Source organism: Haliotis rufescens, unplaced genomic scaffold (genome assembly GCF_023055435.1).
Source record: "Haliotis rufescens isolate VD_foot unplaced genomic scaffold, xgHalRufe1.0.p SCAF_8, whole genome shotgun sequence".
Lineage (NCBI taxonomy): Eukaryota > Metazoa > Mollusca > Gastropoda > Lepetellida > Haliotidae > Haliotis > Haliotis rufescens.
This window is the reverse complement of record NW_025964372.1, coordinates 171605-190196: the sequence shown is the minus strand read 5'-3', so window position 1 is coordinate 190196 and position 18592 is coordinate 171605. Positions and strand designations below refer to the sequence as shown.

Sequence of the window (18592 nt, the reverse complement as noted above, 5' to 3'; positions counted from 1 at the left end):
GAAATAAGCGACTCGCGCTCATTGTCTATCGTAAAATAAGACACAGCTGAGGGAATAAACCTCTCGGGCTGCGCTCCCCGTTCTCTGTTTTCCCTGCCGTTCCTCATTGTACGACAAACAACGATCACGGTTGTTTAAAATAAAAAGTTGGATTTCGAGGATGCTTGTATGCTAGTATGTAAGAATCAAATCCGAAGTGATGCATTTTTATGTTGAATTTGTTATAAACAGCTAACACCCGCTGTCAAGATTCCGATTATATGGTTAAGTAGCATGATAAGCTATTTGATTGCACGGTTCTGCATCAGACGACTTAATTAATGGACTAATTGTTTCCTTACAAGAATATTTCTCTGTCAGCAACTACCATTTTAAAGTCATGTTTTTCCTGATTACAATTAAGGAGGGAATTACATTTACATAGCCACAAAAAATATTTCATTCACAGAAACTTTTGTACGATTTAAATCCAGGATAACCACAGATACATCCAACCTAATCTCATATGGTCTCCGATAAAAATAACATCGCTTTAAAGATAAACCGAGGTCCAAACTGTCGGCGTGGCTACTCAAACATCGTAGTCATTGAACTGACATGTTAGCCAGAAAATATGTTTAACCTAAATGTCTGTCAGTGAATTACAATAAGCAATGTACATGTTGTTGTTGTTGTTTGTTGTTTAACGCCGCACTCAGCAATAATACAGTTATATGACGGCGGTCTGTAAATAATCGAATCTGGCCCAGACAATCCAGTGCATCAACCAAGTCAGAGAGCCTGACCAATCGATCCCGTTAGTCGCCTTTTACGACAAGCACATGTACCATGTACGGTTCAACATTTGCATGAGTGGTTGTATGTGAAATTTCGGCTATCTATCTAGCACAAAGCTGTCATGTGGGTTGAGATAACAGCTGATCTTGTTACCCGACTGTTGTTGTCAAGGTCAGTAGTATCTGTCCAGAACTGGGCCGGCTCCGAGAGACTCACGTAACGATGTCGTCGACGGCGGGTATGTATTACGTTTGTAATGTAAGACTTGAGTTTCTGCTCACATACGTGTAAACGTTTACTGAGCCGTTATTACAACAGCCACCTTTTAACGAGAACGGTTACGCTGCAGGAGTATCTTGTGTGCGATGAATTAGACGAAATGTACATGTTGGTGAGTGAGTGAGTGAGTTGGGGTTGAGGCTACTGTGAACGATGGCTATGTTGAGTGAGTGAGTGAGTTGGGGTTGTTGCTACTGTGAACGATTGCTATGGTTAGTGAGCGAGTGAGTTGGGGTTGTGGCTACTGTGAACGATGGCTATGTTGAGTGAGTGTGTGAGTTGGGGTTGAGGCTACTGTGAACGATGGCTATGTTTAGTGAGTCAGTGAGTTGGGGTTGTGGCTACTGTGAACGATGGCTATGTTAAGTGAGTCAGTTGGGGTTGTGGCTACTGTGAACGATGGCTATGTTGAGTGAGTGAGTGAGTTGGGGTCGTGGCTACTGTGAACGATGGCTATGTTTAGTGAGTGAGTGAGTTGGGGTTGTGGCTACTGTGAACGATGGCTATGTTTAGTGAGTGAGTGAGTTGGGGTCGTGGCTACTGTGAACGATGGCTATGTTTAGTGAGTGAGTGAGTTGGGGTTGTGGCTACTGTGAACGATAGCTATGTTCAGTGAGTGAGTGAGTTGGGGTTGAGGCTACTGTGAACGATAGCTATGTTGAGTGAGTGAGTAAGTTGGGGTTGTGGCTACTGTGAACGATGGCTATGTTTAGTGAGCGAGTGAGTTGGGGTTGTGGCTACTGTGAACGATGGCTATGTTTAGTGAGTGAGTGAGTTGGGGTTGTGACTACTGTGAACGATGGCTATGTAGAGTGAGTGAGTGTAAGCTTACACACCGTGATAAACTGGAATACTGATAAAAGCGGCGTTAAACCCAACTCACTCACTAATAGATTTTCCGATTAGAATAAATGGTTTGTTACATAGATCTCAAGCTAGTTTCAGCATATGAAGAGTGTAAGAGAAGGATCTAATCATTGAATTTATGGCTTGTGAGGGGAAAATTAAAAAAATCAAAATATTGCATCAACTCTATCCTTTATCACAACCAGTAGCACATCCCATGTCCAACTTTCATAGATAGAGACGAATAACGATCTGGGATAGAATTGTCTTAAGCAACCCATGCTTGCCATAAATGGCGATTATGCTTGCCTTAAGAGGCGGATAAAGGGATCGGGTGGCCAGGCTCGCTTTCTTGGTTGACGGCTGTCATCGTATCCCAGTCACACAATATATATACTGAAGTATGTGTTGGCTGACGATGCACTGCAGTACTCCTGCCATACAACGACGGTCCGTTAGGCCGGGTAATCAAATAATGGGACGGAAATTCGAGTGACACGATAGCTCATTTATTGACTTTGTTGAAACTAAAAGCTATTTTTAAATTTTCAATTGCGCCTGATGGTAAAAGTGCAGAGGTTCTGTCGTTTGTAAGTTAAGACAAACGTACTAGAAGTATGCTTGTTTTGCAACGCATTTAACGTTGGACATCAGTGCAGTCACCGGTACATTGGGGACGTACATTGTCACGCGTCACAAAATGCTCACATGGTATTTCTCTATACACAGAGAGAATCCTCGCCAATCTGGACGGCGGCGTTTCGGCGTGTCCGGTTTAACCAATTTACGGACTAACGAACTATCGTATTTGAGAAATATCCTTTTTATATGTAGACGTCCTTAAACGTTATCGTCCGACAAACAGGTTCAATCACTTGTCTTTTTGTCATGCAGATTTCACATTTGACAACAACTTCGACATTACTGACGATGTCAAGAAAGCCTTTGATGACCATGGATACATTATTATCAGGTAACTCTATTCCTGTTTTATTCATGAAATATTTTACAAAAATATTTGTTTCACGGGCATATTTTTCTCAAAAGTGAGGAGGGCGGTAACACTAGATTTCTATTTTTCATTGAAATCAAAAGTGATGCGGCAGGAATTGTTGTTCATATGTTTCGCAGTTAGAATACCAAAAACACAAATAAACACACATTAGCCATTGCTTGTATTACAGCGTCAGTTATCAAGCGCTGATTTTATAAATTATTTCTTTATTGTCAACAAGTATGATAGTTGAGGGACGTTTCCCTTCTTAGCCTGACCGACCCGTGAAGATCCGGGGTAGAATTGGTCTTCAGCAACCCATGCTTGCCGTAAAAGGCGACTATGCCTCTCGTATGAGGCGACTAACGGGATCGGGTGGTGAGGCTCGCTGAGTTGGTTGATGCATGTCATCGTATCCTAATTGCGTGGATCGATGCTCATGATGTCACTGGACAATCACTGGATAGTCTGGTCCAGACTCGATTAGTTACAGACCGCCTTCATATAGCTGGAATATTGCTGAGTGCGGCGTTAAACAACAAACAAACAAAATCTTAGCCTAACCGATCAGATAACTTGACTTCGGTGTTTACCTGAACTATCATACTGTATCCAGTTACGTTATAATCAGATTAGTCAGCACCCTTGTGACATCAGAAACATTGCTTTGTTTGTTTGTTTGTTGTGTTATGCTGCACTCAGTAATATGCCAGCAATGTGGCGGCGATCTGTAATTGATCGAGTCTGGACCAGACAATCCAGTGATTGACATCATGAGCATCTATCCACGCAATTTGGATACGATGACATGCATGAACCAAGTCAGCGAGCCTGACCACCATTGCCTGTCTTATATACAGGCGCTCAGAACAGACAGACAGTAGTTTATAGGTGTTTCACTTCTGAACATACAAAAATCACTTTGTACAACTTGACATAGACAGAATGTACAGAACCATTCGATAGAATTATGAGAGACAAATTATCATAAAAATCATACATATGCTGTAAAGTTGATATAGTAAAACAATTTCCATATAAAAGATGCTTTCTACGATTAAGAATTAAAAAGCAGACTTTGGTAAGTATAAAACAAACACTGGCTTCACTGAAAATTAAACAAAGTTTGTCGATGTCAGGTATATCTAGAAAGTTATAATATTTAGCAATACATTCATGTAAAAGAGTTGCCCTGATATCGTCATATAATACGCCTCGTCTTCTACGCTGTCATTACAGTGAAAACATTTTCTATTATGGACAGGTACACCTTCGTAACGACCGGTTTCCACTCGAATAGGAGCCACTTTCGGTCTAGGTTTTGTCGCTTTTATTCCTTGTCATGGTGTTGTGTTGTGTTGCCATGGTGTTGTGTTGTGTTGTCATGGTGTTGTGTTGTCATGGTAGTGTGTTGTGTTGTGTTGTCATGGTGTTGTGTTGTGTTGCCATGGTGTTGTGTTGTGTTATCATGGTGTTGTGTTGTGTTGTCATGGTGTTGTGTTGTGTTGCCATGGTGTTGTGTTGTCATGGTGTTGTGTTGTCATGGTGTTGTGTTGTCATGGTGTTGTGTTGTGTTGTCATGGTGTTGCGTTGTGTTGTGTTGTCATGGTGTTGTGTTGTGTAATCATGGTGTTGTGTTGTCATGGTGTTGTGTTGTGTTGCCATGTCTACTGCAGTGCCCTGTCAGTGATCGTCGCGGTGGCGTGTGTCCTTCATCCGTTTACGGCGTCCTCTCACGTGAAGGTGTTAAAACGCTGAAACATGATCTGATATGAATTTCTATAAAGGACTTCGTGAGGAGAGCAGTGACCTTAAAAGGTTGTTATTGCACAAGAGGTTTCACACAGATAGAAACGCAACTAACATGTTCACATGTTCAACACATCTAGATATTGTGAACAATAATGTACTCTTTTATTTCCCGTGTATAAGATGCACGATGTCAAATAAATCAGCACGTTCGCCTCCAAACACAGGGCTAATATTGGATTCGGAGACATTTCTTTGAAGATTTAAGGCGTTCTTAGTATTTATCTAAGCGGAAGGTGGATAAATAGGTTTTCTGTAGACATTGATGTTGCTGCCATTATTGTATTCGAATGTCCCAAATGAAGGTGAAGCACATGATGAAAGTGAAAGGCAGTGAGAAGTCATCACGACTTAGTGTGGGGTGTACACAAAAGATTCTTTTTTCCAAAATTGCATTTATCAATCAATATTTGTAAATGAAGGAAGAAAACTGTCCATTGAAAAAATGAAAAGAATGTGTCCATTGTGTAAGCTAGAGATAGAAAATGAAATTCATTTTGTGTTTGTCTGTCCATTTTACAATGATCTCCGAAAGAAATATATAAAAGATTATTTAATAGCAATGTCACCGATAAACGCCTTTGTAGTTATGCTGACGACAAAGAACGGATCAAATATATTAAATCTTTCTCTTTATATTAAGCATGCATTAGCCAAAAGAAATGAATTAATCAAACAACGTGTATATCCCAATGTGTAACAAATTTAATTGTATCTACATGCGTAACTCTTTCTTGTATATGGGCCGGTGGCCTTTTGTAAAATAAACTTCTTTGACCTTGAGTTATGTTGTCTTTGAGTAGTATACTCAGTCCATCACTTTATATCGCGTGTATCATACATTTGTGGCTCTGCTGGTTCATTGTGTTTGTAAAAGTTGCTGTGGTTTGTAGAGGCTTGCTGGATGCAGAAGAAATGACCCAACTCAAGAAAACCGTCAACGACCACAACGCCATATCAGAGAACGCTTACGGGGTTTGTGTTTTTCTGCTACTAGAAACATTCAAAACAAAACATAAATATATATGTGAAAAATGTCGTGGCTGTCGTCACATTGCCGGAGTACTGCTGTGCGGCGTTAGCCAGTAAACATTTACTTTGTTATGCAAATTGTGTGAGTGGTAGGTGAGGTGAGGGGAAATGGGGTTTAACGTCGCGTCCAAGATTATTGCACTCATATAGCGACGCGCATGCACGTGTGTGTGTGTGTGTGTGTGTGTGTGGCTGCTTGTACTAGTCCGGACTGATGCCGATTTATAGTGGTAGCAGACTAAGATACCATGCCGCAGTTTAACATGAACACCCCACTCAGACACAGTATACTGACTCCGAGCCGACCAGTCCTTGTTGTAGTCCCTTAATGCCGAGCGCCAGACAGGGTAACAACAAGTACCATCTTTTAACGTCTTTTGGTATGACGCGGCCGGGGATCGAAACCCGGGCCTTCCGCTCTCCGGGCGGACGCTCTCACCTTTAGACCACGGAGGCGGTGTGAGTGGTAGGTGCTACTGGTAGATAGTACATGCTTACCCTTTTCTGGAACACCAGGTGTCATCACTTTTTTTTTCATTGTTTTCACTACTATCTTGGACTGCTCATGCGGATACTGGAGACTGGTTATTCTGTTAAAGCAATGCGATAGTTGAGCTACTGTTTGTGATAGTAGAGACTGGTTATTCTGTTAAAGCAATGCGATAGTTGAGCTTCTGTCTGTGATAATAGAGAATGGGTATTCTGTTAAAGCAATGCCATTGTTGAGCTTCTGTTTTTGATAATAGATACTGGTTATTCTGTTAAAGCAATGCTATAGTTAAGCTACCGTTTGTTAATAGAGACTGGTTATTCTGTTAAAGCAATGCCATAGTTGAGCTTCTGTTTGTGATAATAGAGACTGGTTATTCTGTTGAAGCAATGCGATAGTTGAGCTTCTGTTTGTGATAATAGATACTGGTTATTCTGTTGAAGCAATGCGATAGTTGAGTTACTGTTTGTGATAATAGAGACTGATTATTCTGTTAAAGCAATGATATAGTTGAGTTACTGTTTGTGATAACAGAGACTGGTTATTCTGTTGAAGCAATGCTATAGGTCACCAACTATTTGTGATAATAGAGACTGGTTATTCTGCTGAAGCAATGCTATAGTTTACCTACTGTTTGTGATGGGGCAAATAAATGTCTACATTATTATTGAAAATTGGATTTGTTGTTAGATACTCATCGGTAATATCCATTGATCCATGTAATATCGCCTATGATACCCGTATTAAATACCTCACTATCGAATATCCATTTGTTGTTTGTTATATGTTCAGCCACCGTTAAGCATGGCTGCATAGTTTCACTGTTTTTTTTTTAGATTTCTATTGTTGACTTATTTCATTCAAACCTTGACATGTTGTGTCTGTCCAGCTTCCAGATGGAGATGGCGGCGAGGGGAAAATGGTTATTTGGAGCCATCCCGGAAATGACGTCACTGGCATCATAGCTCGAAGTGAAAAGGTGGCAGGATTTTCAGAAAAGGTGAAGCTGTAGGATGAGTGTTTGACACTGAGGAAGCTGTGTTATTTAATCAACATCTGTTTAAGAACGAATCCACCACCAGTCCTCCTAGCATTCAGCCTCCTGGCTGACTCTGCCTTCTTCACACATCCCTTCATGTCCGTTCCATTTCTTACGCGCTTCATCCTCATTCCGGGTTATGTCACCAGTGGCATTTAGTCTGATATTTAAAATTATTATTATTATTTATATTATTATGATTAGTAATGGTGTCATTTGTGAAAATTATTTGAAATTGGTATCTTTATTTAAAAATACGACTGTACTGCGTAAAATTCGTGTAAGATGTTAATTTATTTGTTCATCATAAAAAACTGGCAAGATTGATGATGTGGTTTTGAGGAACAATCACTCACCCACTCTCCTGTTCCTTCATATTTGATCATTATGCAATGATCATTAACAGTGAGAGGTTAATACAATTTTGAAGTGAAGTGGTGGTTCGTAGTTGTTTATGTCATAAAGTGAAACCAAACAAATGAAAATAATCTGACCTTATTTAACCATTACATTATGTAATCCAGTATAGATCCACTTCTTTCAATAAACCTTTCCCCCCATTTCCAATTTGTTTCATTATACCTCACATTTTATGACCCTTGAAACACATGACAAATTCTTGTTACGTTTTTGAACATTCTGGGAAACAAATATATAAGTTGAAATAAATAAACAAATGAATATATAGTGGAATGTCCCCCTGCTTTCATGGGTGAATATCCTAGACTCACCTTTATATTTTATGAGAGTTTCATTTTAAGGTTTCATCAGAATAAAAGGCGCTTACTTCGTGGTGATATCTTTCCAAATCTTCTTCTTTGTATTATTTGTCACTGTATTTGTAAAGGCCGAATTCAGCGTGTCAAAATTACTTTCCACGCCTGACACAATGATATCTATGTCAGCCGAGGAGAAGTTTCTCTTTCTTTTCTTCAGTCCAGAAGCGTCCATAATATATCTTAAGGTCGTCTGCCCCTACGAAGGGGAACAACTCTAATATTACAATCTTCCGTGTTTCCACACAAGAGAGTTGCTATTTTTGCCGATGCAGCTTGTTGTCGCAGGATTTACTATTCAAACCCTCACACTTGACAGCTATTGATGGAACTTTGATGTGTAACAGACTATCATTAAACTCGAACAGGTTTGTAGTTATCTATACTCACCATATCAGCTTTTATTTCATTCATGTTTAGCATCTGGCGCTTTTTTGATAAAAATTAACAGGTGCGCTTCCATTTCCGGTTTGAATTGTATAGCGTTGCTATGCAAGTTAGGATGTCGTAAATCGTAATTTCACTCGTATCTTAAGAGGGGTTTACGACGGGCTTACGATGCCTTTGTGAAACGGTCGCTAGGACATCCTAAACTAGGTCGCAGCGGTTAGGAGGTCGTAGCGCTAAGAGGCTTTCGTGAAACGGCACCCTGGACGGTACAGAAATGAGTGTCAACCAAGCTTACATTCGTCACCACTCGCCCCTTTCCGTAACCTGCAAGAAGACTCGTCCCCCTATCGATGAATGTTATGTGCGAAATTACGACAAACCAATCAGAATGCGCGTATGATTTCATGTTCTTCGTCAAAGAATCCCTCAGAAATAATTTTTGATTTCACATATGTCTTGCATCTAAAAATACACCCAAGACACAGTTAAATGTGCTCAATCATACTGTATAATTCCGCATGTCCAGATGTGCTTTAAATTGCATATATAATATATGGGGAAATGTATGTGAACCATTACGCAACGAGTTGACAATTATTTTAGGTATGCCCGTTTGCGCTAAGACTGAACCCGGTCGCAAAAATGGCCATGAGAGGGGCACGAGTCGCTATTCGGCTTGTCCCGGAATAACACGAGTTAGTCACGAATGCCAAGCGTAGTGCCATATCAAGTCGACCCAGTGTTTTCTTTTTAAGAGAGGCTATCTGACCACTGCAGGTCTGGAATCACAACAGTAGTCAAATGAACCAAATATTTCCCATGCGGTTTATTTCTGTTTGAAATATTGCCTACCGAATTCAATCAGTGTTGCACACATTTATTTGTCTGATGATCCTCTTGTGAAGCATGTCAAGACTCATGGCGAATACATTCCACAGTTTTCGTAAACGAGCCAAGGATGTGGGACATAATCTCAATGTCGGTGTTGATTTTGTTGATGGGTCTGTACTGCTGGACGGTACAGAAATGAATGTCAACCAAGTGAAGGGCCATATCAAATCGGCCCCAGACTCAATTTTCAAGAAGAGGCTATCTGAACGACCACTGCATCGAGATTATGTGCAGTGTGTTGAGACGATAAGCAACCCTGCAGAATCTTTCGCTTGGCTGAAGTCGGTTGGCCTCAAAATTGAAACAGAAGTCTTTCTGCTTGCCATTCACTTCCCACTCGAAACCTGCAACAAAATGTAAATATGAAATGCAGATTATGTACTCGATTTAATGAGACTGTCCAACACATTGTAACAGAGTTTTGGCACGACTACAGTATCTTACGACATGATGGGGTGGCTCGATCATTTTATTACCGTCTTTGCCATGCTTTAGGTTTTGACACAGAGGTCCTTCCACGGTATGACCCAGAATATGTAGAGGCTTCATGGAAAATGATAAATACAAAATTCTTTAGAATAGGCCCGTATACAGCCCAAGACCTATCCAGTCTAACAAATTTGATCTTGTCTTTTTTGATAAATCCAATGAAAGCATTTATATTATTGAAGTTTCTGACACTAATGTGAAAGACAAGATTGAGAAAAAACATGGCAAATATTGCCTTCAAAATGTCACGCTTGCATCCCAGGTACCAAGTTGCCCGACTCCCCATTGTTCTTGGTGCCTCAGGTTTGGTACATCCCAATCTGCTGACTGACATTGGGAGAGTACCCGGATTTGCTGCGAGGAATACAGCCCTTCTGACAAGCTTGGTACTGTAGAAGGCTGCAGTGCTAGGGAGTCTTCACATTGGCCGAAAAGTTCTGGATGGGTCCCATTCGCTGTCAGGGCTTTGAGAGGGGGCAAGGGGCCCGAGTTGATGATGGGCCTAAACAGCCTGGATGAGCTAGGATAATCAAAACACTCTTTGCTGCTTTTAATCTGTACATGATAATCAAAATTTACGGTCATACCCACACGCCTATGTTTATACCTCCATGAACACAAAAAAGAACATTGTCAATTCCTCATTATAAATATATTTTTTAATACAAAATATCCAGTAGGTTCAACCAAGAATATTGATCAGTAACTAATGGGACGGTGTGGTAGCCTAGTGGTTCAAGCGTTCACTCGTCACGTAGAAGGCCCGTGTTCGATTCCCCACAAGGGTAACATGTGTGAAGCCTCATCCAATTCACTCACCACGCAAACTGTTATTTCAGCTTCTTGGTGGAGAGGTGTATCACTACCACAGCAAGCTAACGATGAAGAACGCTAAGGGCGGAGGCAAGTTCATCTGGCACCAGGACTATGGGTACGACCTTCTCCACGCAGCCATCCCTTTGTCTCCCCATATGTTTTAATGTCCATGGTTTTGTCTTTTGTCACAAACATCTGACCTCCGTGAGGATTCCGGGTTAGGATGAGCACGACTTAATCGGGTTCTCGGTAACTTGATTGAATACGTGTCATCACAGCTCGAAAGTGTGATCGTTGCTCGTAATATCAATCACTTATTGTCTGTCCCTACCACGTGTATTTACTGTCCACCGTCACCGGCTGGAATATAAAAAAACATATGGACAGTTCTGAGTGTAAATAATAAAGCTGAATTATGACAGAAACACATTCAGGTGACCCTGTGAAGCAGTTGATATCGTGGAACTTCTTTAACAAATGTGTCACAATTATGTTTCCAAATATACATTTGTACTATTTGTTTCTATTTGTACCATTTGTGTACGTTTTATATTCTCAGGTTCATGTTGCTTGGCTAAATCGTAAATCAAGTACTTACCCTTACTTCCAACAGCTACTGGTACCAAAATGGCTGCCTATTCCCTGACATGCTCAGTGTCTTTATTCCGGTCGATCGCTGTGTGAAGGAAAATGGCTGCCTCGAGGTAGAGAACCTTTTTATCAGCCCAATGCGCATATATTTCTCTTTTCTGAATAAAACACCTAACCTAAATAAGCAAGAATACCATCTTTTTATGAATATTAAAATTTACAGTGTCATCATTTATATATTTATTAAGTAACATGTTGTCGTTTATGTAAAAACACTGTGCATTTTGTATTGAAATTTATTATTTTAGGGAATACTGATCAAGGGATTTATTTTGTTATCATAAAGCCATTGACTAGACATTATATCATACAATACCCCACAGGGATTCCATGTGAGCATATGTCAAAGCAACCTATTCTTGTAGTAGGTTATCGAAGACCTGCATGTGATCAAACCCCGACAGAATTGGGCATTGCTCCTACCACTGTTGTCCAGATTCCATTATTTACAGGATGGCGTCATTTAGTTGGAGTATTGCTGAGTGCGGAGTTACACAACTTTTATCATCCAAAACTGGCTCCCACAGGAGATATCGCTTGGATGAGATCAAACGATATCTACACTGTAGATATCGCTGCAATGAAATTACATCACAATGCTTTGCAGACCATTGTGACGTCACTGGTTACCATGACGTCACAATCAAATGACATCACTAATGGCTCTGCTACTGAAGCTGTTTGCAGTATTTTTTACACTGAAGATACTGCTAATTACTGTCTACAAATTGAAAAAATTGAAAGAATGATGTTGGATAAAAGGGGCAAAAATCCTCGGCAAGCCTCGGAATTTTTCCACTTTTATCAACTCGTGTTGATATATTTGATATCAAAAGACACTCGGGTGAGATTCTCTATATAATACAAATGTTAAAGGAATGTCTATATCGCCAGATTCTCGATGGCTCCAACAAATGCGGTCGAATAGAACACCAATTTCGTGAAGGGCAACATGGGGCTGACACAGACAGGGTTAAGGAAATAAGAAACCTTTGTCCTCATAAATATGTGGAGCTTGAACCAGGTGAGCAATAAATGAATCAAGTGTATTAGATCTCCTTTCTCTTATAATAAATACACCGGACCCCTTTGTCACCATGCGCTTGAAATCAACAACCAATCAAAATGCCTTTTCTGAACGCGAGTTCAAAGGAGATTCACATTCCAACCAGCTGCTTCGGCTATGCCAACGTGTTATTAAATCTCATCAGACAACTGTAATAAATGTAACATTTAGCTGGTAAAAATATTTTGGGGTCAGGCTCTGTGACTCGGGTGAGGCATTCAATCGAATCCCAATTGCGTAGATCGATGCTCATAATGTCAATCACTGGAATATTTGATCCAGACTCGATTATTTACAGACCGCCTTCATACAGCTTGAATATTGCTGAGTGTGGCGTTTAACAACAAACAAACAAAACAATCATCATTACAAATACATGGAAATGAAAGGGTGACTTATGTCTCAGCAAAAAATTGATCTCAGTGAGAACTTATCAAACTGCAATTTGATTAAACAAGAAATTTATGCGACTAACCAAGTCATTGGATATTCTTACATCATGGAAGGTCAGCACCGTGTATTAAACATGTTCTCTTACAAGCTCCAAAAATAAGCAATTCAAGTTTTAGTATTCATTGTTTATGTCAACTAAGCCGTTGCAGGCTGTTCCAGACAATCCGGTGATTGATATAATGAGCATCGATGTGCGCAATTGGGATACGATGACATGCATCAAGGTCAGCGAGCCTGACAACCCGATCCTGTCAGTCGCCTCTTAGGCCAACTACATGTATGAGTTGCTGAAGACCTGTTCTAGACCTGTACCCAGATCTTCACGTCTTTCCACACAAATCCGGTGATTGATATCATGAACATATTGCTTTCCAAAAAAGGGGACGCCCTGTTCTTCAGCTGCCTCCTCCTCCACACCAGCGGCTCCAACAACAGCAACATGAGACGCTGGGTCTTCATCCCTTGTTACAACAGGGCCAGCAACGACCCCGTGTATGAGCACCATCACCCACAGTACACTAAACTGTACAAGGTGAGACATAGTGCTTACATGCAGTACACTAAACTGTACAAGGTGAGACATAGTGCTTACATGCAGTACACTAAACTGTACAAGGTGAGACATCGTGATTACATGCAGTACACTAAACTGTACAGGGTGAGACATCGTGATTACATGCAGTACACTAAACTGTACAAGGTGAGACATCGTGATTACATGTAGTACACTAAACTGTACAAGGTGAGACATCGTGATTACATGCAGTACACTAAACTGTACAAGGTGAGACATCGTGATTACATGCAGTACACTTAACTGTACAAGGTGAGACATAGTGCTTACATGCAGTACACTAAACTGTACAGGGTGAGACATTGTGATTACATGCAGTACACTAAACTGTACACATCACCACCAACAGTACACGGTACAAGTCATGCAACATCATCACCATCAATACACAGTACAAGTCATGCAACATCACCACCATCAATACACAGTACAAGTCATGCCACATCATCACCATCAATACACAGTACAAGTCATGCAACATCACCACCATCAATACACAGTACAAGTCATGCCACATCATCACCATCAATACACAGTACAAGTCATGCAACATCACCACCATCAATACACAGTACAAGTCATGCCACATCATCACCATCAATACACAGTACAAGTCATGCAACATCACCACCATCAATACACAGTACAAGTCATGCCACATCATCACCATCAATACACAGTACAAGTCATGCAACATCACCACCATCAATACACAGTACAAGTCATGCCACATCACCACCATCAGTACACGGTACAAGTCATGCCACATCACCACCATCAATACACAGTACAAGTCATGCCACATCACCACCAACAGTACACGGTACAAGTCATGCCACATCACCACCAACAGTACATGGTACAAGTCATGCAATCACCACCAACAGTACACGGTACAAGTCATGCCACATCCCCACCAACAGTACATGGTACAAGTCATGCCACATCACCACCATCAATACACGGTACAAGTCATGCAATCACCACCAACAGTACATGGTACAAGTCATGCCACATCACCACCATCAATACACGGTACAAGTCATGCAATCACCACCATCAATACACGGTACAAGTCATGCCACATCACCACCAACAGTACACGGTACAAGTCATGCCACATCACCACCAACAGTACATGGTACAAGTCATGCAATCACCACCAACAGTACACGGTACAAGTCATGCCACATCACCACCAACAGTACATGGTACAAGTCATGCAATCACCACCAACAGTACACGGTACAAGTCATGCCACATCACCACCAACAATACACGGTACAAGTCATGCCACATCACCACCAACAGTACACGGTACAAGTCATGCCACATCACCACCAACACTACACGGTACAAGTCATGCAATCACCACCAACAGTACACGGTACAAGTCATGCCACATCACCACCAACAGTACATGGTACAAGTCATGCAATCACCACCAACAGTACACGGTACAAGTCATGCCACATCACCACCAACAGTACATGGTACAAGTCATGCAATCACCACCAACAGTACACGGTACAAGTCATGCCACATCACCACCAACAATACACGGTACAAGTCATGCCACATCACCACCAACAGTACACGGTACAAGTCATGCCACATCACCACCAACAGTACACGGTACAAGTCATGCAATCACCACCAACAGTACACGGTACAAGTCATGCCACATCACCACCAACAGTACATGGTACAAGTCATGCAATCACCACCAACAGTACACGGTACAAGTCATGCCACATCACCACCAACAATACACGGTACAAGTCATGCCACATCACCACCAACAGTACACGGTACAAGTCATGCCACATCGCCACCAACAGTACATGGTACAAGTCATGCAACATCACCACCAACAATACACAGTACAAGTCATGCCACATCACCACCATCAATACACAGTACAAGCCTTGCCACATCACCACCAACAGTACACGGTACAAGTCATGCAACATCACCACCAACAATACACGGTACAAGTCATGCCACATCATCACCAACAATACACAGTACAAGTCATGCCACATCACCACCAACAATACACAGTACAAGTCATTCCACATCACCACCATCAATACACAGTACAAGCCTTGCCACATCACCACCAACAATACACGGTACAAGTCATGCCACATCACCACCATCAATACACAGTACAAGTCATGCCACATCACCACGAACAATACACAGTACAAGTCATGCAACATCACCACCAACAATACACAGTACAAGTCATTCCACATCACCACCATCAATACACAGTACAAGCCTTGCCACATCACCACCAACAGTACACGGTACAAGTCATGCAACATCACCACCATCAATACACGGTACAAGTCATGCCACATCACCACCAACAGTACATGGTACAAGTCATGCCACATCACCACCAACAGTACACGGTACAAGTCATGCCACATCACCACCAACAGTACATGGTACAAGTCATGCCACATCACCACCAACAGTACACGGTACAAGTCATGCCACATCACCACCAACAGTACATGGTACAAGTCATGCCACATCACCACCAACAGTACATGGTACAAGTCATGCCACATCACCACCAACAGTACACGGTACAAGTCATGCCACATCACCACCAACAGTACATGGTACAAGTCATGCCACATCACCACCAACAGTACATGGTACAAGTCATGCCACATCACCACCAACAGTACACGGTACAAGTCATGCCACATCACCACCATCAATACACGGTACAAGTCATGCAATCACCACCAACAGTACATGGTACAAGTCATGCCACATCATCACCATCAATACACAGTACAAGTCATGCCACATCATCACCATCAATACACAGTACAAGTCATGCCACATCACCACCAACAATACACGGTACAAGTCATGCCACATCACCACCATCAATACACAGTACAAGTCATGCCACATCACCACCAACAATACACGGTACAAGTCATGCCACATCACCACCATCAATTCACAGTACAAGTCATGCCACATCACCACCATCAATACACAGTGCAAGTCATGCCACATCACCACCAACAATACACGGCACAAGTCATGCCACATCACCACCAACAATACACAGTGCAAGTCATGCCACATCACCACCATCAATACACAGTGCAAGTCATGCCACATCACCACCAACAATACACGGCACAAGTCATGCCACATCACCACCATCAGTACACGGTACAAGTCATGCCACATCACCACCAACAATACACAGTGCAAGTCATGCAACATCACCACCAACAATACACGGTACAAGTCATGCCACATCACCACCAACAGTACATGGTACAAGTCATGCCACATCACCACCAACAATACACGGCACAAGTCATGCCACATCACCACCATCAGTACACGGTACAAGTCATGCCACATCACCACCAACAATACACAGTGCAAGTCATGCCACATCACCACCAACAATACACGGTACAAGTCATGCCACATCACCACCAACAGTACACGAGTGACGTGTCTTTATTTCGGCCTTGAACACTGCACGACGGCATGTCTGTTCGATGTGGGGTAACTTCGGAAATGATGCACGTTTCCACGTTCTTTCCAAACTTACAAGGTCAGCTTTTCGTCCAGTGTGTTTAAGTCAATAAAGAGTAAGTGGCTCAACAACACTTGGAGGAATCTCTCAGTTATATTGTTGGAGGAATATTGCAGGACGGAGACATTTACATTACCTCTTTGTTGAAATTGATGACGAGAACGTGTTTGACCATGATCAAAATTATGCGGAATCTACGATCAACGAATACTGGCGCGACTAAGGGACGTAACTAAGCACAACGAATTGATACGCTTTTGATGTTTTAATGAAATACATCAAAGCAAAGTCTAGGTGTTAGGTTTGAGGAATACATAACTCAATATCAAGGAGTTTACCGATTGAGGAAAGAGGCAATTTGGTTTATTTTTTCAATGTATATATTTTGAACGAATACTGTTTTCTAGGTACCAAACAGTCGGATAAAGGAATGTAGGAACTACAATGACGTCAGCGGGAAAGAATTTATTGATGTCAAGAAGGACAAAACGGTTAAAGTTGGGACAATCGACAAGGAACAGAAGTGAGGCTGAAGACACCATGCATCACTCAGCTACAAGCATCTATATAGCCCATACCACCTCACATTACACTATTTTCCTTTGAATATTCTTTGTAGTTCAAATTACATAAGACAATAACATAAGAAAGTTGTATTTAACTATTTGATCGATTCTATCGAACCAATTGCTTCCAATCTTCTCGCAATTTATTCAATATTCTGAAGTCACAATCGATGTAATTATTTAATGTCAATACGATTTTATGTATATTGGATATAACTGACTGATTTAGAGAGCACCTTAGTGTGTGGTTTGATGTTGTCGCAACATATATATTTAAATGAATATATCAGCTTATAAGATCTGTCATTCATAAGTTCTTTTGTAATTTGGACATATTTCGAAGACTTGATTCTCATTAGTGATCTTGATTGAAATGTACATTTATATCATGAAAATAAGCGTTTTAAGCATACCCCACCGTGTGGATTAAGCGCTATATAAAATAAATATAAATGCAGAAAAGAGGGTATTATTATTATTCTTCTTCTTATTATTATTCTTATTATTATTTACAGATTAAAATGAAAAATGCAGCAAAGAGGGTCATCTGATTAAAGTGACATAAATTGTAAATTCACGCCTCACTTTGATCTTCATTAAGACGCGCATGGGGGACACAATGAAAAAGAACAAACCCGTTTTTTAATCATCCGAGAGCTATTCCATGCATTCAGAATGACGTCGCAATTATGTTTAGAAATCAAGCGCTTCAAGAAGTGCGTGATGGCATGTTTTGTATTCACTGACTAACTGCTCGTGCAGTCATTGGGTCTAGCTCTCTCATACTTTTCCACAAGGCAGATCACCGTCAGGTAGCTGTGTGGTCACTTGGTTTAGCTCTCTCTCTCATACTTTACCACAAGGCAGATCACCGTCAGGTAGCTGTGCGGTCACTGGGTCTAGCTCTCTCTCATACTTTACCACAACGCAGATCACCGTCAGGTAGCTGTGTGGTCACTTGGTTTAGCTCTCTCTCTCATACTTTACCACCATGCAGATCACCGTCAGGTAGCTGTGCCGTCACTGGGTTTAGCTCTCTCTCTAATACTTTACCACAAGACA

At 41.3% G+C, this 18592-nt stretch overlaps 1 protein-coding gene across 1 annotated transcript; it reads left to right on the top strand.

Moving 5' to 3' along the window:
* The first annotated feature begins 891 nt into the window (after positions 1-891).
* On the top strand, positions 892-17994 carry LOC124128194 (L-proline trans-4-hydroxylase-like). Its single transcript, XM_048389626.1, has 9 exons — positions 892-1015; positions 2797-2875; positions 5599-5680; positions 7117-7227; positions 10652-10743; positions 11242-11332; positions 12174-12303; positions 13179-13330; positions 17372-17994. Exons 1-9 carry the CDS (start codon positions 1000-1002, stop codon positions 17489-17491), a joined length of 873 nt encoding a protein of 290 aa, XP_048245583.1. The 5' UTR covers positions 892-999; the 3' UTR covers positions 17492-17994.
* The last annotated feature ends 598 nt before the right edge of the window (positions 17995-18592 follow it).

Coding starts and splice junctions, on each gene's coding strand:
- LOC124128194 (XM_048389626.1), top strand. Junction 2,876..5,598: donor CATGGATACATTATTATCAG/GTAACTCTATTC, acceptor TGTGGTTTGTAG/AGGCTTGCTGGATGCAGAAG. Junction 10,744..11,241: donor ATCTGGCACCAGGACTATGG/GTACGACCTTCT, acceptor TACTTCCAACAG/CTACTGGTACCAAAATGGCT.